This window comes from Globicephala melas, chromosome X (assembly GCF_963455315.2).
Source record: "Globicephala melas chromosome X, mGloMel1.2, whole genome shotgun sequence".
NCBI classification, from domain to species: Eukaryota; Metazoa; Chordata; class Mammalia; order Artiodactyla; family Delphinidae; genus Globicephala; species Globicephala melas.
The window spans coordinates 68266189-68283705 of record NC_083335.1 but is presented as its reverse complement, the minus strand read 5'-3'; the positions used below and the strand labels follow the sequence as shown (position 1 = coordinate 68283705).

Here is a 17517-nt window from a genome sequence, read left to right as displayed (position 1 = left end):
GCGTGCTTCAGTAGTTGTGGCACACGGGCTTAGTTGCTCCGCGGCATGTGGGATCTTCCCAGACCAGGGCTTGGACCCGTGTCTCCTGCATTGGCAGGCGGATTCTTAACCACTGCGCCACCAGGGAAGTCCACAGAGGGCTATTTTGAGAATCAAAGTGATACTTGCAAAGCACTTTGAACGTTGCCTTTCACCCATTAAGTACTCAAGAAAAGCTAGTCCTCTTTATCTACTCCAACCTGTACTCTCAGCAGGAACTGCCAAGCGCCAAAGAATGGCATTCAGCCTGTCCCCCATGGTGTCTAGTTCAGTTTTGCCTTATACCAAGTTTACCAGACACTCACTGAAGGAATTCCCTACCTGACTTTAAATATCCTTCCTGCTCTGAGCCCCTTAGCTGACTGATGGTATTGTCCACAGCCACCCAACACAGTCTTGTCTCCTTTCTGTCTCCCAGACATGCCCCACTCATTCCTACCTTTGTGCCTTTACTCACAGTGTTCTTCCTCCCCGGAATGCTAACCCTACCCTTTACCTTTCCAACTCCCACCCATACTTTACTCTTATTATGTATGTATACACACACACACACACACACACAATTTATTTATTTATTTATTTTTGGCTGCTTTGGGTCTTTGTTGCTGCCCATGGGCTTTCTTTAGTTGCGGCGAGTGGGGGCTACTCTTCGTTGGGGTGCGAGGGCTTCTCATTGCGGTGGCTTCTCTTGTTGCAGAGCACAGGCTCTAGGCACGTGGGCTTCAGTAGTTGTGGCACGTAGGCTCAGTAGTTGTGGCACACGGGTTTAGTTGTTCTGCGGCATGTGGGATCTTTCCGGACCAGGGTTCGAACCCATGTCCCCTTCATTGGCAGGCAGATTCCCAACCACTGCGCCACCAGGGAAATCCCTCATGGCAACTTTTGAGTCTTGGTCTTGTCTCCTCCGGAAGTTGATAAATTCCTTAAGAACAGTTAGGATGTTTTCCCCTCCCCTGCCATCTGCCCCTGGCATGAAACCAGTACTGGGTACCCAACAGGTGTCCAGTGAAGACTTACCAATTGATGTACCCATATGCCCGGGTATGGCCAAGGGAAGCCAGAGCTCTGGCTCTCTTTCTGGCAGTGAGCTTGGGCTGGGGTGAAGAGAAGGCAGGTGACCAGTTTCTGCTGACTTCACTTATTTCTTCACTGCCCCTCAGGTCACAGAATTAGCAGGATCTTCAGGTAAACCTTCCTTCAAACTGGACTGATCCCTCAGTTAATGGTTGACATTCTCTGTTTACCTTAATGATTGCCAAGATCTGTTGCTGCACACGATACATTTTGTGGTTCAACTGCCTTGGCCCCGAGGGTAGAAGGCAATTCTGAAGAGGTTTTGGGGTTCTGGGATGGGATTGGAAATACTTTGGTCCATCCCTAGCCACTCAGGGCATGGGCAATAAACAGAGGGCCACAGAGCACCCTGGTACTGCCATGTGGGGGAAGCACTGCTGTCTCTCACCTCAGCCTCAAGGGGCCAGTAAGCATTGCCCATGGCTTTTTTTTTTCCTCCCCATAGTCATATCATTTTAAAGACTGGGAGCTGGAAGGGATGGAAGGGATGGCACACATTGGATCTACCTATGGCCAGGGGTGGGGGAAGGCTGAGGGCTGTTAATGAGCCCAGATCCAGTTCAGCCCCCCAGACTGGGCTAAATATGCATACATGGGCGACGATGATGCCTCTCTTCCTCTGGGACGGGGCAGTAACTTCAGGCTACGTGATTTGTGTCTCCAAAGCCACTGGGAGCTCAGGGGATCAATCTTATTTAATGATTGTGTGTGGGAGGAAGCAGGGCTGGTTAATGTTTGTCTGGTTCCTCTTGGGCTGTGGGCCATATCTGGCTCCAGCCCTGGACTCTTTGTCCCTCCCCTGGACTGGGCTGACAGTACCTAGTGACATAGTGCAGACACGCCTGCAGACATTCCCTGGGAAAGGGCAGCAGCAGCCAGGTGAGGAAGCTGGGGGCTGAGGGAGGTGGGCCCCGGGGGCTGGTGTGGCCCAGGAGGGCAGAAGCGGGGGCTGGGGAGAGGCCCGGGTTTTGCCTTCTCTTGGGCTCAGCATTCAGCCACTTAGATCCCTCCTCTGCTTCCCTCTGAGCTGGGCTGAGGCCCCTCCCGCCAGGCTTGCTTAGTTTCTCTCTGTAACCCCCAACTCATCCTCTTTCCAGGCTCCGTGTTGCTTCTGCTCTCACTCTTTTTTTCCCAGACAAGAATCCCCCTCATCTCCACAGGGTCAAATCCCCAGAAAGACTTGAGGGGCCCCCACCAAGCTCAGGGTGGCCAAGTTTATCTCTTTAAGACATTTCCTGCCACACAGGGTTAGGGTTCGGTGGGGCCTCTGGGCACTGCCAGGTGCTGTCTTCCTTCCCTGATTAGAAGGTAAACCAGGCATGCAACCAACATGGGGGCTGTCAGCGGATGAATACGGTGCACTCAGCAGGCCCAGAGGACCAGCCAACGGGGCCAAGATTTGGGAGCATGTGTTTCCATCTTCTTGAGGGAGACAGGGAGACTCAAGCTGAGCTTGGAGTAACTGATGACTGGGAGATCTAAAAGACGGGTGGCTCCCCCCCCCCCCAGCTGTTTAAAAGTTGTTCCAGCTGTTGGGAATAGTACTTCAGAATGCATGGACTTTTAGAAAATGAGATGGGGAGAGGAGAATAGAGACAAGAGGGGTTTGAATGGAGAGAAGTATATATGAGGATGCAGCAGAGCAATGGGGAAGGGACCCAGGCTTTGGTGAGGGGCCAACATGAATCCTAATCTGAGCTCCAGGACTGGCTTACCAGCTGTGTGATAAGTTACTCAGCTTCTTTGAGCCTCCATCTCCTCCTCTGTGAATTGCAGACAATAACCCACAGCTCACAGGGTTGTAGTGAGGATAAGAGTTAAGGAACAGACCACTTCTAGCACACAGTAGGTATTTCATAAATGGTGGCTGCTATAATAAGCCCAAGTAGAGAGCAACAGGAAGTCAGATAGCTGATGGAGCCGTAAGAGGGCATAGTCCAAACAGTGACGAAGGGAGCTGATATTAGCAGGAGTTCTGTGGAAAGACCATGGCAGAGTGAGAGAAGAAGAAAACTGGAATGAGCTAGATTGGCCCTGACCCAAGCCCGGCCACAGAATACGTATGGCAGCGTAGAGGGAACAGTGCAGCGACTGAGGTGCTGTGGAACCACAGGGGGTAGGCAGGGAAGAGAAGCAGGTGAAGAGGCAGAGGGCTGGAGGAGTTTGGTCTTAGCCACGCCAAACTGATGAAGGCAGCCCAGAATTCAGAAGAAAATCTCAAAGAAAGGTCCCTGTCCTTTCCTGGCCAGAGGCTGCCTGTAAAACAGGGGAGGGAGTGTGGAGTCTGAAGCTGAGTGTAACCTCAGCCAGCCCAGCCGGGCCTCTCTTCCCCAAACCAGAAAGACACAAGGAGTTGGAAGGAGGTACAGGGAAGAGGTGGGAGCAGAAAGAGAGAGACAGACTTGATGAAAGTGTGCGTGTGTGCACGCATACCCACGCATGCTGGCACATGTGGAAAGGAGTATACGTTTTTGAGTTATGGGCCTGGTCTCAGAATGCATTGTCCTTTAAGGAAGAGAGGCTGCCAGTGTACAAAGGCTTTAGGGTCAGAGGAGAACAAATTTGAAATTTGACTCTACCATTTAGCAGCAGTGCAGTTGTCATTGAGGTAAGTTATTTAACCTCCCTGAGCCTCGACTGCCTTGTCTGAGAAGTGGGTATAATATTAGTTGGAGGCACTAAGGACGATCTCCTGATTTGGAACTGTGCTCGAGTGCTTGGGCAAACCTGAATATGAGGACAAGGCCAGAGCCTGACATGGTCAGAGAAGTCTTGCCCAATTAAACATGAGAGCAAAACACTCCTGGAGCAACACAGAGCATATCAATACCTGGACTTTAACCCAAAGTCACAAAAACAGTTTGGATTTCAAAATCAGGTAAGTCCCCTGGATGTTTTTGAAATGAAACCCTTGAGGTATTGATGTTGACATAGGGATCAGCTCTCCTTCCAAAGGGAGAGCAAAAATTGAGATCCCAGCGCCTGCACAAGGGTCCTTAGGGGCCCCAAAGGGAGCTCCTGGATATGTCCCAGAGGGCTCAAGAAGATGGGAGGCGGAGAGCTACAAGAACCTAGAAACTCAGGGGTGGCCAGGCTGTCTGTGGGACACCGCTGAGGGACAGAGAGAAGAGAACACATGAAGTTTGCTTTGGGGCTTGAGGAAGCAGCTGGAGAAAGGTAAGGAAGGGGAAACAGAACAAATCAGGAGGCCCCCGAAAGCCCTGGGAAGGGAAGAGAGGAAAACAGCTGTCAGTTATAGGAAAGGGGAGAAGGGCTAGAGGAGAATAAAAGCCAGACCAGTCTTCGATCTCTCTGTTTCTGAAACACACTCATAGAAAGAAAAATGATTTACTGAGGCAGTAAAACCTTATGGGAAAGGGTATGGGCTCTGGAGTCAGCTTGACCTGGCTCAAATCCCAGCTCTGGCACGTACTCACTGCATGACCCTTGTGACACTGGGGTAAGTCCCTTCGCCTTCCTTTGCCTCAGTTTCCTCGTCTGTGACATGAGGATTACAAATAACACCTCCGTCACGGGGTTGTTCTGAGATTCACATGAGATCGTGTGTGTGCAAGGGCCTGGCACATAACAGGGGCTCAGGAAATGGTTATTCTTAATAATGCTCCTCGACCACCTGTTTTTGACTCTAACATGTCTCACTGGATGAAGCGTTTCTTCCCGGGGTACCTCCTGTAGCAGCTCTGCCTTCAGAATCCCAGGCTTGGGAGAAAGGGTACCTGCGTCCCTGTTTTTCCCATACTGGTTTAGGCCCACAGCATAAACTGGCTGAGGTTTTTTTGTTAAGCTAAATGAAGGAACCTTGTTCAGGGACGTAATCTATCTCCCATGGGCCGTCCCTTCGTCCCCTAGTTCCTGTCATTCCGTTCCGTTCCCCACAGCTTTTCCAGTTGCTAATACCCTACCCTTTCCCCTACAACAACCACTGCCCCTGCATCCAGGCCTGTGTGTTCTCACAGCCAGTTCCCGGCTTCCAGTATGATCTCCTTGCAACTTAATGGCAGAAGTGGTGGGAGGTAGAAGGAGGCCTTCTTTGCCTGCCTAAGGGACAGAGGGAAATTTCTTCCCTAGAGCAACCGGCAAGCTCAGGAAACCAGGAGTTACCATGTATGCTTGACTTGGGGGCAGGGCAGCAATGGAACAGTCTGTTCTGTCTCAGAGAGACACTATAGGTCAACAACAGCATTGGGAAGGAAAAAAGAGGGATATTGGGTTTGGCAGATCACTTAGTTCCTCCGAAGCCACATTGTATTCTCTTCCTGATAAGGTTTTTACTTCCCTTGATCATCAACTATGATATTGGAGCTGGGCTAAGAACTTTTGCAGGTTGCTTCTTTGAACCTCACCATAACCCTGGGTATTAGCCCCATTTATAGATGAACACGGCAGACTCAGAGGTTCGGTAACTCAGCCCAAAGTCGTAGCCAGTGAAGAACCAGGATTCACACCCAAAGCTAGGTGACTCTTACCTATTCCGTCTTCTAACTTTCTGTTTGCTTGCTTAACGTTTGCTTTCTCCTCCTGGCTTGTCCTCACCTGGCCACCCTCGATATGGGCTCAAGGAGGGATGGTCAGGGTTTGCTCCATGACACTGGAGTTGGACTGTACGCATTGGTCAGCAGCTTCCTTGTTTCTTGTGCTTTTATGGCTAGCATTAGCCTTTGCTTTTGTTGCTGCTGCTGCTGTTGTTGTTGTCATTAACGGCTAGGCTTCGCTTTTGTGGACACCATCAGCAAAAGCACAAGGATTATACCGTGGAAAGAGCCTAGACTTCTGCTGCGGATACCTTTGTGTTTCATCTTACTCAAACACTTCAGCTGTGTGATCTTGAGTGAGTTTTAACTTATCTGAGCTTCAGCTTCCTCAGCTGGAAAGACTGGGGTGACAGTCCTTAGACGCTTGCTAAATGGGTCAAAAGAAAGAATGTATGGGAAAACGCTTAGCACAGTTCCTGGCTTGATAAATGTGAGCTCCCTTTCCTAAGCTCAAGCTCACCCGTTCCCTGGAGGGGATCTAAGCCTAGGAAAAATCCTGCTGAATCTAAGTTTCTAGTAGAGTCACCGGAGAGGGCCTCAGCCCAGAGCCTCCTGGTTCCCCCCGGGTCCCCTCTTACATGCACCTGTCTTTGTTCCATCTTCCCCCCGCCTGCCCCGCTGTGGCCATTCTTCTGGTGGGGCTGTGGGGCGGGTGCGGCGATGGACCGGGCGGGCACAGAACAGGTGGGTGCAGGCTGGGTGTCCGGCGCTGGGACACAAGTGCTCTGTGTGTAGGGTGGGCGGAAGTCAGGGCGTTTGATCTGAATTCTAAAGGGCGTTGTTCAGAGCCCCACAAAGGTCCCATTGTGCAGACACTGGGTATAAAGCAGCATATGACTCCCCAGCACCGGGCGGCGATGAATTGGGACGCAGGCGCGGACCCAGGGACCACTCCCCCTGCACAGACATGAGACCATAGGGGACCTGTCTGGGTGGCCTCAGGGATAGGCGCTCCCCAAGGTAATGAGGCTTTGTTGGGTTTGCCCCAGGTCCAGACTTAAGGAGTTGGGGGAGGGGGAGCTAAAGAGGATGGGCCGACAGCAGAACAAGATGGGCCTGGCAACAAAGGGCAGGAGAGGAAAGAATGTTGGATGAAGGCGAAGAAGGGAGATGGGGCTCAGGGAGGTCAAGTCATCAAGTGAATGAGGGAGGAGAAGGAGGAGGAAGAGAAAGAGAAGGAGAGGCTAGCACGGGAGAGGGGGTGGTGAGGAAAGCTATGACTCTCCTTCTTCCTTTCTTGTCACTGGCTCTTGGAAGGGGTAAGGGAGTGTCAGGCAGTGTCATGGTGCCTGGCTTTCGGCCCCAGCTTCCTGACAGCTTGCTCTGTGGCTCATGTTTTGCAGGTGTGAATGAGGCAGGATGAATTGGACGGGTTTGTACACCTTGCTCAGTGGTGTGAACCGGCATTCTACTGCCATTGGCCGAGTGTGGCTCTCGGTCATCTTTATCTTCAGAATCATGGTGCTGGTGGTGGCTGCCGAGAGCGTGTGGGGTGACGAGAAGTCTTCCTTCATCTGTAACACCCTCCAGCCTGGCTGCAACAGCGTCTGCTACGACCACTTTTTCCCCATTTCCCATGTACGTCTGTGGTCTCTGCAGCTCATCTTGGTTTCCACCCCAGCTCTCCTCGTGGCCATGCACGTGGCTCACCAGCAGCACATAGAAAAGAAAATGCTGCGACTTGAGGGCCACGGGGACCCCCTACACCTGGAGGAGGTGAAGAGGCACAAGGTCCACATCTCAGGGACACTGTGGTGGACCTATGTCATCAGCGTGGTCTTCCGGCTGCTGTTCGAGGCCGCCTTCATGTACGTCTTTTATCTGCTCTACCCTGGCTATGCCATGGTGCGGCTGGTCAAATGTGAGGCCTACCCCTGCCCCAACACAGTGGACTGCTTCGTGTCCCGCCCCACGGAGAAAACCGTCTTCACCGTCTTCATGCTGGCCGCCTCCGGCATCTGTATCATCCTCAACGTGGCCGAGGTGGTGTACCTCATCTTCCGGGCCTGCGCCCGCCGAGCCCAGCGCCGCTCCAATCCGCCCTCCCGCAAGGGCTCCGGGGGCTTCGGCCACCGCCTCTCACCTGAGTACAAGCAGAACGAGATCAACAAGCTGCTCAGCGAGCAGGACGGCTCCCTGAAAGACATACTGCGCCGCAGCCCCGGCACCGGGGCCGGGCTGGCCGAGAAGAGCGACCGCTGCTCAGCCTGCTGATGCCACAGACCAGGCAACCTCCCATCCCGTCCCCCACCCTGCACCGGCCTGCCCCTCCTTCTCCCCTGCCGGTGCACAGGCCTCAGACTGCTAGGGATTGCTCCATCAAAACCTTCCTTCCCTCCCAACTTCCCTTCCTCCCAGGGCCTTCTGCCTCAGGGGCTGAAGGGGTGGGGAGCTGGAGGCCACCCACGCCAGCACTCAAGGCTACTGGGCGTGTGGGCCGCGCTCGTTGCCCGCACCCCTTCCACTTCACTCTCTCTCTCCCTGGGACCACTGGGGACCAGAGGTAGGATGCTCTGACAACATCTCCAATTATGAAACTAATCTTAACCCCGTGCTGTCAGATACCCTATTTCTGGAGTCACATCAGTAGGGAGGGATGTGGGCAAGTGGAGTGGAGGGAGGGTGCTGTGGACGTGTGGGTGGAGAAGGGAGGGTAGCAAACACAAGAAAAGGAGGAAGAGTGCTTGCCGGGCCCGAGGAAAAGGAGGACATGTCTGGGGTGGAGGAGGTAGGGGGGGAGAAGCAGGCAGATAAGCTGGAGTGGGGGTTGGTCAGGGCTGCCTTTGCCTCTAGTCCCTAAGGCCTCTCTCTGCCTGAAATGTTACACATTAAACAGGATTTTACAGTAAACGAAGAGGTGGCTTGTGTGTTTGTGAAGTTCTTTCTCCTGCAACCTCTGACCTCCCCCTGGATGAGCTGGCCTTGGCTTTTTGCTGATCAAGAAAGGAATGGGCAAAAGAGTTAGTGACTTGAGTAGCTGAGACTGCCAAGGAGGGATCGCCACCCCCCAGGCCTGGCAAAACCAGGCCGAGGGCCATTCTCTCCTGTTTTTTGTTGTTTTGGTTTGGGGTTCCCCCCTCCCATTTTTTAATAACAGCTTTATTGGGCTTTAATTCACTTACCCCTTCCTCTGATGTGATTTTTTTTCATCCATTTTAAGTATACAGTTTATTGAGTTTTGGTAATTGTGGGCAGTTTCATAAACATGACCACGATCTATTATAAAACATCTACATTCCCTCAAAAAGTTTCCTTGGGCCCCTTCCTCTGATTTTAAAAAGATTAAAACGACAACTCCTCCTGGAGAGACAGGAAATGATAGAGAAAGTTCGCAAGTCGGAGAGGGTAGCCGGCATCCCCATGGCTCCATCCACACGTCCCCTGCACTCCTGGGAGAAATATACCCTGTTCTTCCTCGAAAATCAGCGTTCACTGCTGACTGATGCCCCCAAGCCACCCATTGGATTGCACAGTGACTTTGACCCCTTTCCTCCGACATAGCCCCAGATTCTACCCTCCTCCCCAGTTTCCTTCCCTCAGGAGTCAATGCCTCCCACCCCAGAGATGCCTCTAACACAGGTCAAAGATTTCACAGCAGCAGCAGCAGTTTCCTCGCCAGCATCACTCGCCCAAGAAGCAGGTAGCTCCCTCTCCCTCGGTCAGCTGTGGTAGGAAGAGGTCCAGGCTGGCCCTTGATAAAGCTGGGTTCAACTCCTGGTTCTGTCACTTAGTAGCAAGGCATTCCCTTCCCCAAGCTTCAGCTTCCCTGTGAGCAGACAAGGGCTGCCCTAGCACCTCTCTAAGCTCCCGTTAACACTCTGGGTTCCTCGGATTCCCAAAGGACTCCCCCAGTTTCATGAGGGTTCCCCATCATAGAGTCACTGCCCTCACCTATGGCCCCTCGGAGTAAGAGTTTTCCCCACAGTAAGTTTCTCCCCTCAGCTTCCCTACCTCTTAATAGAAAAAATGTGACACTCCCTCTCAGAGAATGCTGACTCCCTGTGGGAAGTATATCAGAAAGGAAGAGAAAATCAGGCATAATCTTATCAGAATTGTTCTCCAGAAACAGTCTTTTCCCTTCAGACAGAAAGCCTGGAAGGGCTCCTCATTCAAGGAGGTTTCTCCTTTAGAAAAGAAAGGAGAGTAAGTATTCCTTTCCCACACACTCAGCAATCCTGAGAGAGCTTCCCCCTCTCATAAAAGAGAGACATTCCTTTCCTGCAAGAAATTTCCTTCCTCCTTAGAAACAGACAGCATACTCTGTCAGAGGAGAGGTCCCCACCCCCTCATGGTAGGGAGATTTCTTTTCTTATTGAAATCCACCCACCCACAACACAACACAACACAACACAACACAACACAAACAACAGCATTTCCTCTCTGTCCAAAAGGCCATGGAGAGAAAGCTTTTCTTTTTAAAAATCCATCCTGGTTCAACAAAGGAACTTCATGCCCTTCTCACATTGAGAAATGTTAAATCCCTCACCTCAGACATCTAGTTTCTCTTCAGAAGAGTCTACGAATCCCCCTTGGAAAGAGGTTCCATCTCCAGATCCAGGCTTTCCTCTCCAGGGGGCAGTGGTGGAACAATAAAGCTACCGGGCTGGGTGTTCCAGCCAAAAGGAGGACTCTCACTCTTGTTTGCTGTGAAGCAGGTGGGAGCAGGCCAAAGGAAGCTTGAGGGGAGCTGGGGTACACAAGATAGCAAGGAGGGTGTGGCGGGCTAACCCCAGGACTGACTTTTGTATTTGTTCTGTCACAATCGTGTAAGGGAGAAACAGGAGGCAAGCGGGGCTTAGTACTTGCCACACAGTAGACACTTGGAAGAGTGACCAGGGTAGTGAAGACGGCGATGCAATTCGGAAACCTGGCGCTCTAGCCCCTTGGACACATCATACTTACCCTTTCTGAGTCTCAGCTTCCTCATCTGCAATATAGGATTGATGATAACCTCTCTACCTCTTTCACAGAGCTTTTGTGAGAATCAAACAAGATGTGTTCAAAAGCCGGTTACACACTGTAAAGTAAGGAATGATAGTATCACAAGCACTGAGGCCACAGCCTTAGGGCATGCTAGAACTCACAAAGAGCCAGAAAGGAGTGAGGCCGGTTCAGCTAGGCTGGAGATAGTGGAAGGAACTTGGCAACAGTAGGGTTGGCTCCCCGAGGGAATGGACAGCAGTCCAAACAGCAGAGTCCAGAAGATGTCGCAAACTTCTCTTGAGCATGATCCATTTAAGGGTCACTATTCAAAGGGTCTGATCTGGAGGTAGAAAAGGGCTGGTAATAGGAGCTTCTTGCACTCTCTCTCATGGCACTGGTGCTTCTAGGGACATTTATGGTCTTTTAAAGACATCTGTGTGCAGAGATACGAGGAGCTGAGGACAAAGGAACAGAGTCAGCTCCTGGATGAAGGGACTGGCCGAACTAGGAGAGTAGTCAAGGCCCCAGCCAACTGAGTTGGGATTTCAAAGCAGGCTGCAGTCTCCATAGAGAATTGGCATGGCAACCATGAACTGATTCAGATGCCCAATCAGACAGCCTGGGTGCACACAGTGGTGGCTAGAAGGGACTGCTTGCTCCATTTACTGATTCCACAGTACTTAAATGCCAGACCTGACCTGTGGGAGAGAAGGTGCTATAAAAGCCCACCAAGCTGGGCTCTCTTTGATCCCTGGACTAGGCCAGTCTGAACCTGTCAGGTGGGGAAAGGATTGGGGCACTCTAGGGAGGGGGAATAAAGCAGGCAGAAACCACACAGATGTCTGAAAGTGTATGGTATTGTCTTCAGACTTAGACAAATAATCTGCTGCGCGGGATTTGAGGAGGGGAATGGCTAGAGGGGAGGTAGGACAGATAAACTATGACCATCGTATGATGGGTCTTGTACGTCACTATAAGGGGTTAAGACTGTCCTATGGCTGGTGGAAACCATTAAGTGTTTTGAGTAGGGGAGTGCCACCTTCAGATTTGCGGTTGGGGAGCTCACTCTGGCAGCTACAGACAGTGGATTGGGGGTTGGAAAAATGAGAGGCAGAATGACCAGCTATGGAACTGGGGCAATAGCCCAAGTGGGGCCTGTGGGACTCATACAGTGGCAGGAGGAATAAGAGGAGACCAACGTAAGAGACACTTCGGATGTAGAATCGACACCAGGACTTGATGTCTGAGTGTGGGGAGATGGAGGAGCCAGAGATAATTTAGCGGTTTCCTTCCCCTTCCTTGACCGGCAGACTCCTAATCATTCAAGGCTCAGCTCAAAGGTCATTTCCTATGTGAAGCCCTCAACTGTCTTCTCCTCGCCCCCTCCCCCCAAGTCCCTCAGGGAGAAGGAGTCCTCCCCCCATTCTGAATCCCCACAGGACGTTGTAGTAGTGCGGTTGATTAGAGTGCTTGTCAAGCTGTGTGGTAATTACTTTCACAACCTTAGCACACAGTAGGTGCTTAGCCTGTTGAATTAAGGGCAGCAGGGAAGAGGATAGAGGCATGTGCAAAGGCTCAGAGTCTTGAAGGAGTAGAGTGTGTTCTAGAGCAAAGAATGCCGGGGATGGGGAGTGGGGGGCATCATAGGAGGTGAGACTGGCAAAGTAGGTTGGGGCCAGGTCATGAAGGGTCTCATAAGCTGTGTGGAGAAACTTACACAGGAATTTGAACTCTCAGCTGTCGCAGGCAGGACCCTTCTTTTTTTAAAAGTTAGGCCCCTACTAGACTTGTAGGCAATTCTGTACTCATCATGGTAGGCAGACTGTGGAGATCTTGAGGAGATCCAAGATCGATGCATTAAGGTTGACGGTGAACTGTGGAAGAAATGGCAGAGCGATTTGACAGTGGACTTCAATGGACTTCAGAGAGAAAGGGTAATTTACTCAGGACGGTGACCGGATGTCTTCCATGTCAACTAAAGCCCCTGTGAAAAGTTGGTACGGCATAGTGACCTTCACCAAGTCGCTTGGCCACTCTATGCCTAGTTTCCTCTTCTGTAAAATAGAGATAATAATAGTACATATGTCACAGGGCTGTAGTGAGGATCAAATGCATTCATTACATAAAAAGCACTTAGAATAGTGCCTAGTTGATAGTAAGCTCTATACAGGTGTGTATTTCTATTTCCTCTCACCATCTTTGCCACCCTCCAACAATTCACCAGATCTTTGAAACACTGAACTAAACTCTTTGTCTCACCTAACGGTGCTTTCTTGACTGTCTAATTGTCAATTGCCGTGTGTGTGCTGAAGTACGCAAGTCAGCATGTTTGCACACACGTAGTGGTACATATGGCCACGTTCAGATATAAGTGGAAGGATGGCTGTCGGGGTGGCGGTCTTAATTCTTAATGTAGTTTTAATGAAAAGCATGTGTCTCAATCATAATAAAGTCTGAAACTTTATTCCCAGACTTACAAACAACTTAGGCGGATGAAAGGAAAGGAGGCTCCTTATGGAGCACCCAGTATGGACCAGGTTTGGTGCCAAATTAAGCACTTACATACATCATCTCAGTAATGGCAACATAGCTATTACTATACCCATGCTTGTAGGTGAGGAAATGGAGGGTCAGAGAGGTTAAGTAATATGTCCAGCTGAAAACTGCAGCGCTAGAATGAACACTTAGGCCTATTCTAATCCAAAATCTGTGCTATCTCCTCTACACCAAAGTAACCACTCTACGCTGCCTCAGGAAGGGTTTCATGATGGAGGGGTGAAGTGGGGGAAGCTCAGTACGATATGAAAATATTAAACTGCTGGAAACCAAGATGTGCTTTGTGGGGGCCCTAAGGTTAAGAGAGAGAAACGGTGAAAGCTGAGGAAGGGGCTGTCCTGTGCTCAGACAGGGAAGGGCAGTCTGGAGGGAGAGGGTGTCTTCTGAGATCTCTGCCTGGAGCAGGATGCAGAAACTGTCCATCCCTGGGAAGCAAGGCAATGTGGGGAGTACAGGCAAGATGGGGCAAGAGAGTTATTCAGAACCCCTACCTTTCAACCCCCTAAATCAAGATAAGCTTTTGAAAATTCCACTATTTCTTTCCCTTAACCTTAGGGATCTCAAACGCATGCTTGGTTTTCCAGCAGTTCCCTTGCTCCTTTCTCTTTCCCCTCCGCCTTCCCTTCAAGGTGACAAAGACTTTCATTCCACAATTAGAGATAAAAGTCTTGAAAAGCAGATACTTTGGGGGATTAATGCCAACAAAAAATCATTCATGCTAAAATATAATCAATTCACCAACGAAGAAAGTCTGGTAAGTCAGCCTCCCACATCTTTCTCAAGTCCCTTTCCTCCTCAGCAGTCCCATCGTGCTGCTGCCTTCCTTCAGGCCTTGAAATTATCTCCTGACTGATAATGTGGACAATAAAAACTAATGTTTAGGGGGCTCCCCTAGTGGCCCAGTGGTTAAGAATCCACCTGCCAATGCAGGGGACACGGGTTTGAGCCCTGGTCCGGGAAGATCCCACATGCCACGGAGCAACTAAGCCCGTGCACCACAACTACTGAGCCTGCGCTCTACAGCCCATGAGCCACAACTACTGAGCCCGTGTGCCACAACTACTGAAGCCCACGCGCCTAGAGCCTGTGCTCCGCAACAAGAGAAGCCACCACAATGAGAAGCCCACGCTCCACAATGAAGAGTAGCACCCGCTCGCCGCAACTAGAGAAAGCCCGCGGGCAGCAACGAAGACCCAACGCAACCAAAATCAATCAATCAATAAATTAATTAATTAAAAAAAACTAATGTTTATTAAGTGCTTGCTGTGTGCTGGGCACTGTGCTAAACCGTATCTCCCTTAATCCTCACTATTCATGGAGGTAAGCACCATTATTGCCCCAATTTACAGATGAGGAAACAGGCCACGTAGTAACTTGGTCAGACCAAACAGCTAGGAAAGAAAGGGCTGAGCCGGGGATCTGGAACTCACGTCTGCCAGAGGCCATAGGCAAAGCACGTACCCATTTCTGTGCCACTGGCTCTCTATAACTGGCCTCCCAGGTTTCTTCAGCACCCAGTTCTCCTCCACCCACCCAGACATGCTAGAGTTACCTTAAAACATGAAGCCTACCCTGCCAGTTCTTTGTGAAAATCCTTTAATGGCTTTCCACTGTTTTGAGGATAAGGTATGACTGTTTCAGTTTGCCAGGACCGGGGGAGTTCCCGGGTTGCTGGGCTTTCATGGCTAAAACTGGGAAGGTCCTGGGCAAACTGAGATGGTTGGTCACCCTAGCAGGGCGTGGCATTGGATGCCTTTCACAACCCGATCTCTTCTTCCCCAGCAACAGCTCCCACCATTCCTCACCCCTTTTACTGTGCCCTCTCCACGTCCTCTGCAGCCCAACCATCCTTCCCTGAAGACACTCCAAGATCTTTTTTATCTCCATGCCTTTGTGCACACTGTACCTCTATGCTGCCTGATAAACTATCCACTCTTCATGAGAACCCAGCTCCCACAGCACCTCTGTGGTCTTTCTTGATTCCCTGGGACAGAATGAATAACAATTACCTTCTACCTTGACCATTTTATTGACATGTGAGTCTTCCCCAGGGTCACACTAGGGTGAGGCAATCAAGGCACCTGGGGTGCAAAATCTAAAGAGGCATTCGCTCTCGGGGTTGCTCAAATGCCAACCCTATACTCGCCTGACCCCAGCAGTGAGTGCCTCCTTAAACTTCGCACCCTAAGTACCTTAATTGCCTCACCTTAGTCCCAGCCTTGGTCCTATCAGACTGGGGAGTCCTCAAGAACAGACTCCAAGTTCTTACTCATCTTCGTATCCCTAGTGATTAGCACAAGGGTGGGCACAGAGCGGAAATCTAGCTGCACAAATGACATCAAACCCTTCTCCGTTCCAGTAGGGGAAGGAGGTAGGAGAGCCAGATGGCTTTGGGCCCTGCTGAGGATGGAAGAAGGTGAAAGCAAATTAACAGACTCCATTCTGGCCTGGGGTATGAGGATAGCTTTTTATCAGGTGCTTTTACCCTTGGCACCTGGCAGATCTGCGGCTCTTCCTACTTCTCTGGTCTCTCCCTCTCAGTTCCTTTCGCTGGTTAACCGGAGATATTCTCCAAGGTACCATTTTTTTTTGTCCTTTTCTCTCCTTATTTTCCTCTGAATGATCCTGTCCACTCCCAGAGCTTCAGCTAGGAGCCCTTTGTAGATGACTTCTAAATTGACACCTCATGCATTATGCTGAGCGAAACAAGTCGAGATAGAGGAAGACAAATACTGTGTGATATCACTTATATGTGGAATCCAAAAAAAGCTGAACTCATAGAAACAGAGAGTAAAATGGTGGTTTGCAGGGGCCAGGGGGTGGGGGAAATGGGGAGATGTTGGTCAAAGGGTATACACTTCCAGTTCTAATATGAATAAGTTCTGGGGATCTAAGGTACAGCATGGTGACTATAGTTAACAACACTGTATCATATACTTGAAAGTTGCTATGAGAGATCTTAAAAGTTCTTATCGCAAAAAAGAAACAGTAATTATATGACAGGATGGAGGTGTTGGCTAACACTATGGTGGTAATCATTTTGCAATATATAAGTGCATCAAATCAACACACTGTACACCTCAAACTTATACAATGCTATATGCCAATTACATCTCAATAAAGCTGGAAAAAAACAGACAACTCATCTCTCTTTTAAGCCTCAGACCCACATTTCCAACTGCCTAGTTTATATGGTAATATCTAGCATCAATATTGCTTTCATATCCATTTTCTCATCTGACCTTGCAACAGTTCTGTGAGAAAGTCAGGGCAGAATATGAATGTATTTTTTAGGGGAGACACAGAAAGGTAGGCTTGCCCAAGTTTTAGTGGCAGAGCTATGATTAAAAACTCAAGTTTGGGTGTTCTTTCTGTTATGCCATGTTGCACAGCCCACCACATGGATGTTTCAATGGAGTCTCAAACTCAACGTGATCAAAACCTCAACTTGTTACCAACCTCCTCCTACCCCTACTCCCCTGAAAAAACAAACAAACCCAAAAAACAAAACAACAAAACCCTGCCTCTGTTTCCCAACTCGGTTAATGGAGGCCTGCTGGGAAAAGGACTTCTAAAACAACAAATATGTCTCGAAGGTTGTGGCCCAAGGCCACTTTTGCTGACTATAAGCGGTGTCTCCAGAACCAGAGGGAGCCTACAGCTCTTCTTAAAATTGAAGGTGTTTATGCTCGAGATGAAACTGAATTCTATCTAGGCAAGAGATGTGCTTAGGTGTACAAAGCAAAGAACAACACAGTAACTCCTGGTGGAAAACCTAACAAAACCAGAGTAATCTGGGGAAAGGTAACTCGCACTCATGGAATCAGTGGCATGGTTCGTGCCAAATTCCGAAGGAACCTTCGTGCTAAGGCCATCGGACACAGAATCCGTGTGACGCCGTACCCTTTGAGGAGTTAAACTTATTGAAAAGTAAATAAAGTGTGGATTTGTTTTCTTGTTAAAAAAAAAAGTATCTAACTTTCCTAATCATCAAGGCTAGAAACCTTGGTTTCATGCTCGATTCCTCCCACTCCTCCATAGCCTGCAGACTCGACCTTCACAATGTCTGAAACTCATTTTGAATTCATCCTCTCTTTCTTTTGCTTCTCTATCCCCATCGAGGCTTACAGAATCTCTTAGCCACACTCCTTTCACTGCTGTCCTGCCTTTCAGATCTGCCCCGGCTTTCAGATCTGCCCCACCTCCGATCCTTCATATTGTCCTAGGGATCTCCTCCCTAAAGCAACAGATCTGATCCTGTCCCTCCCGGGTTAGAAAATCGCAGCCTTTGATTGTGCTGGTCCCCCAACCCCTCCTACCTACACTTGGAGGCCCAGGTCAAATGTCACCTCCCTTCGTGAACTTGCACACA

General features: G+C 50.0%; 1 protein-coding gene and 1 pseudogene across 1 annotated transcript; both read left to right on the top strand.

Annotated features, from left to right (window-relative positions):
- The first annotated feature begins 6490 nt into the window (after positions 1-6490).
- GJB1 (gap junction protein beta 1) lies at positions 6491-8486 on the top strand. Its single transcript, XM_060292343.1, has 2 exons — positions 6491-6626; positions 7010-8486. Exon 2 carries the CDS (start codon positions 7026-7028, stop codon positions 7878-7880), a length of 855 nt encoding a protein of 284 aa, XP_060148326.1. The 5' UTR covers positions 6491-6626; positions 7010-7025; the 3' UTR covers positions 7881-8486.
- An 8244-nt stretch (positions 8487-16730) lies between these two features.
- On the top strand, positions 16731-17063 carry LOC115849490 (large ribosomal subunit protein eL33 pseudogene; annotated as a pseudogene).
- Positions 17064-17517: the final 454 nt, after the last annotated feature.

What these genes read in the sequence shown, in the direction of transcription:
- GJB1 (XM_060292343.1), top strand. Translation starts at nt 7,026, where the DNA reads ATGAATTGGACGGGTTTGTACACCTTGCTCAGTGGTGTGAACCGGCAT.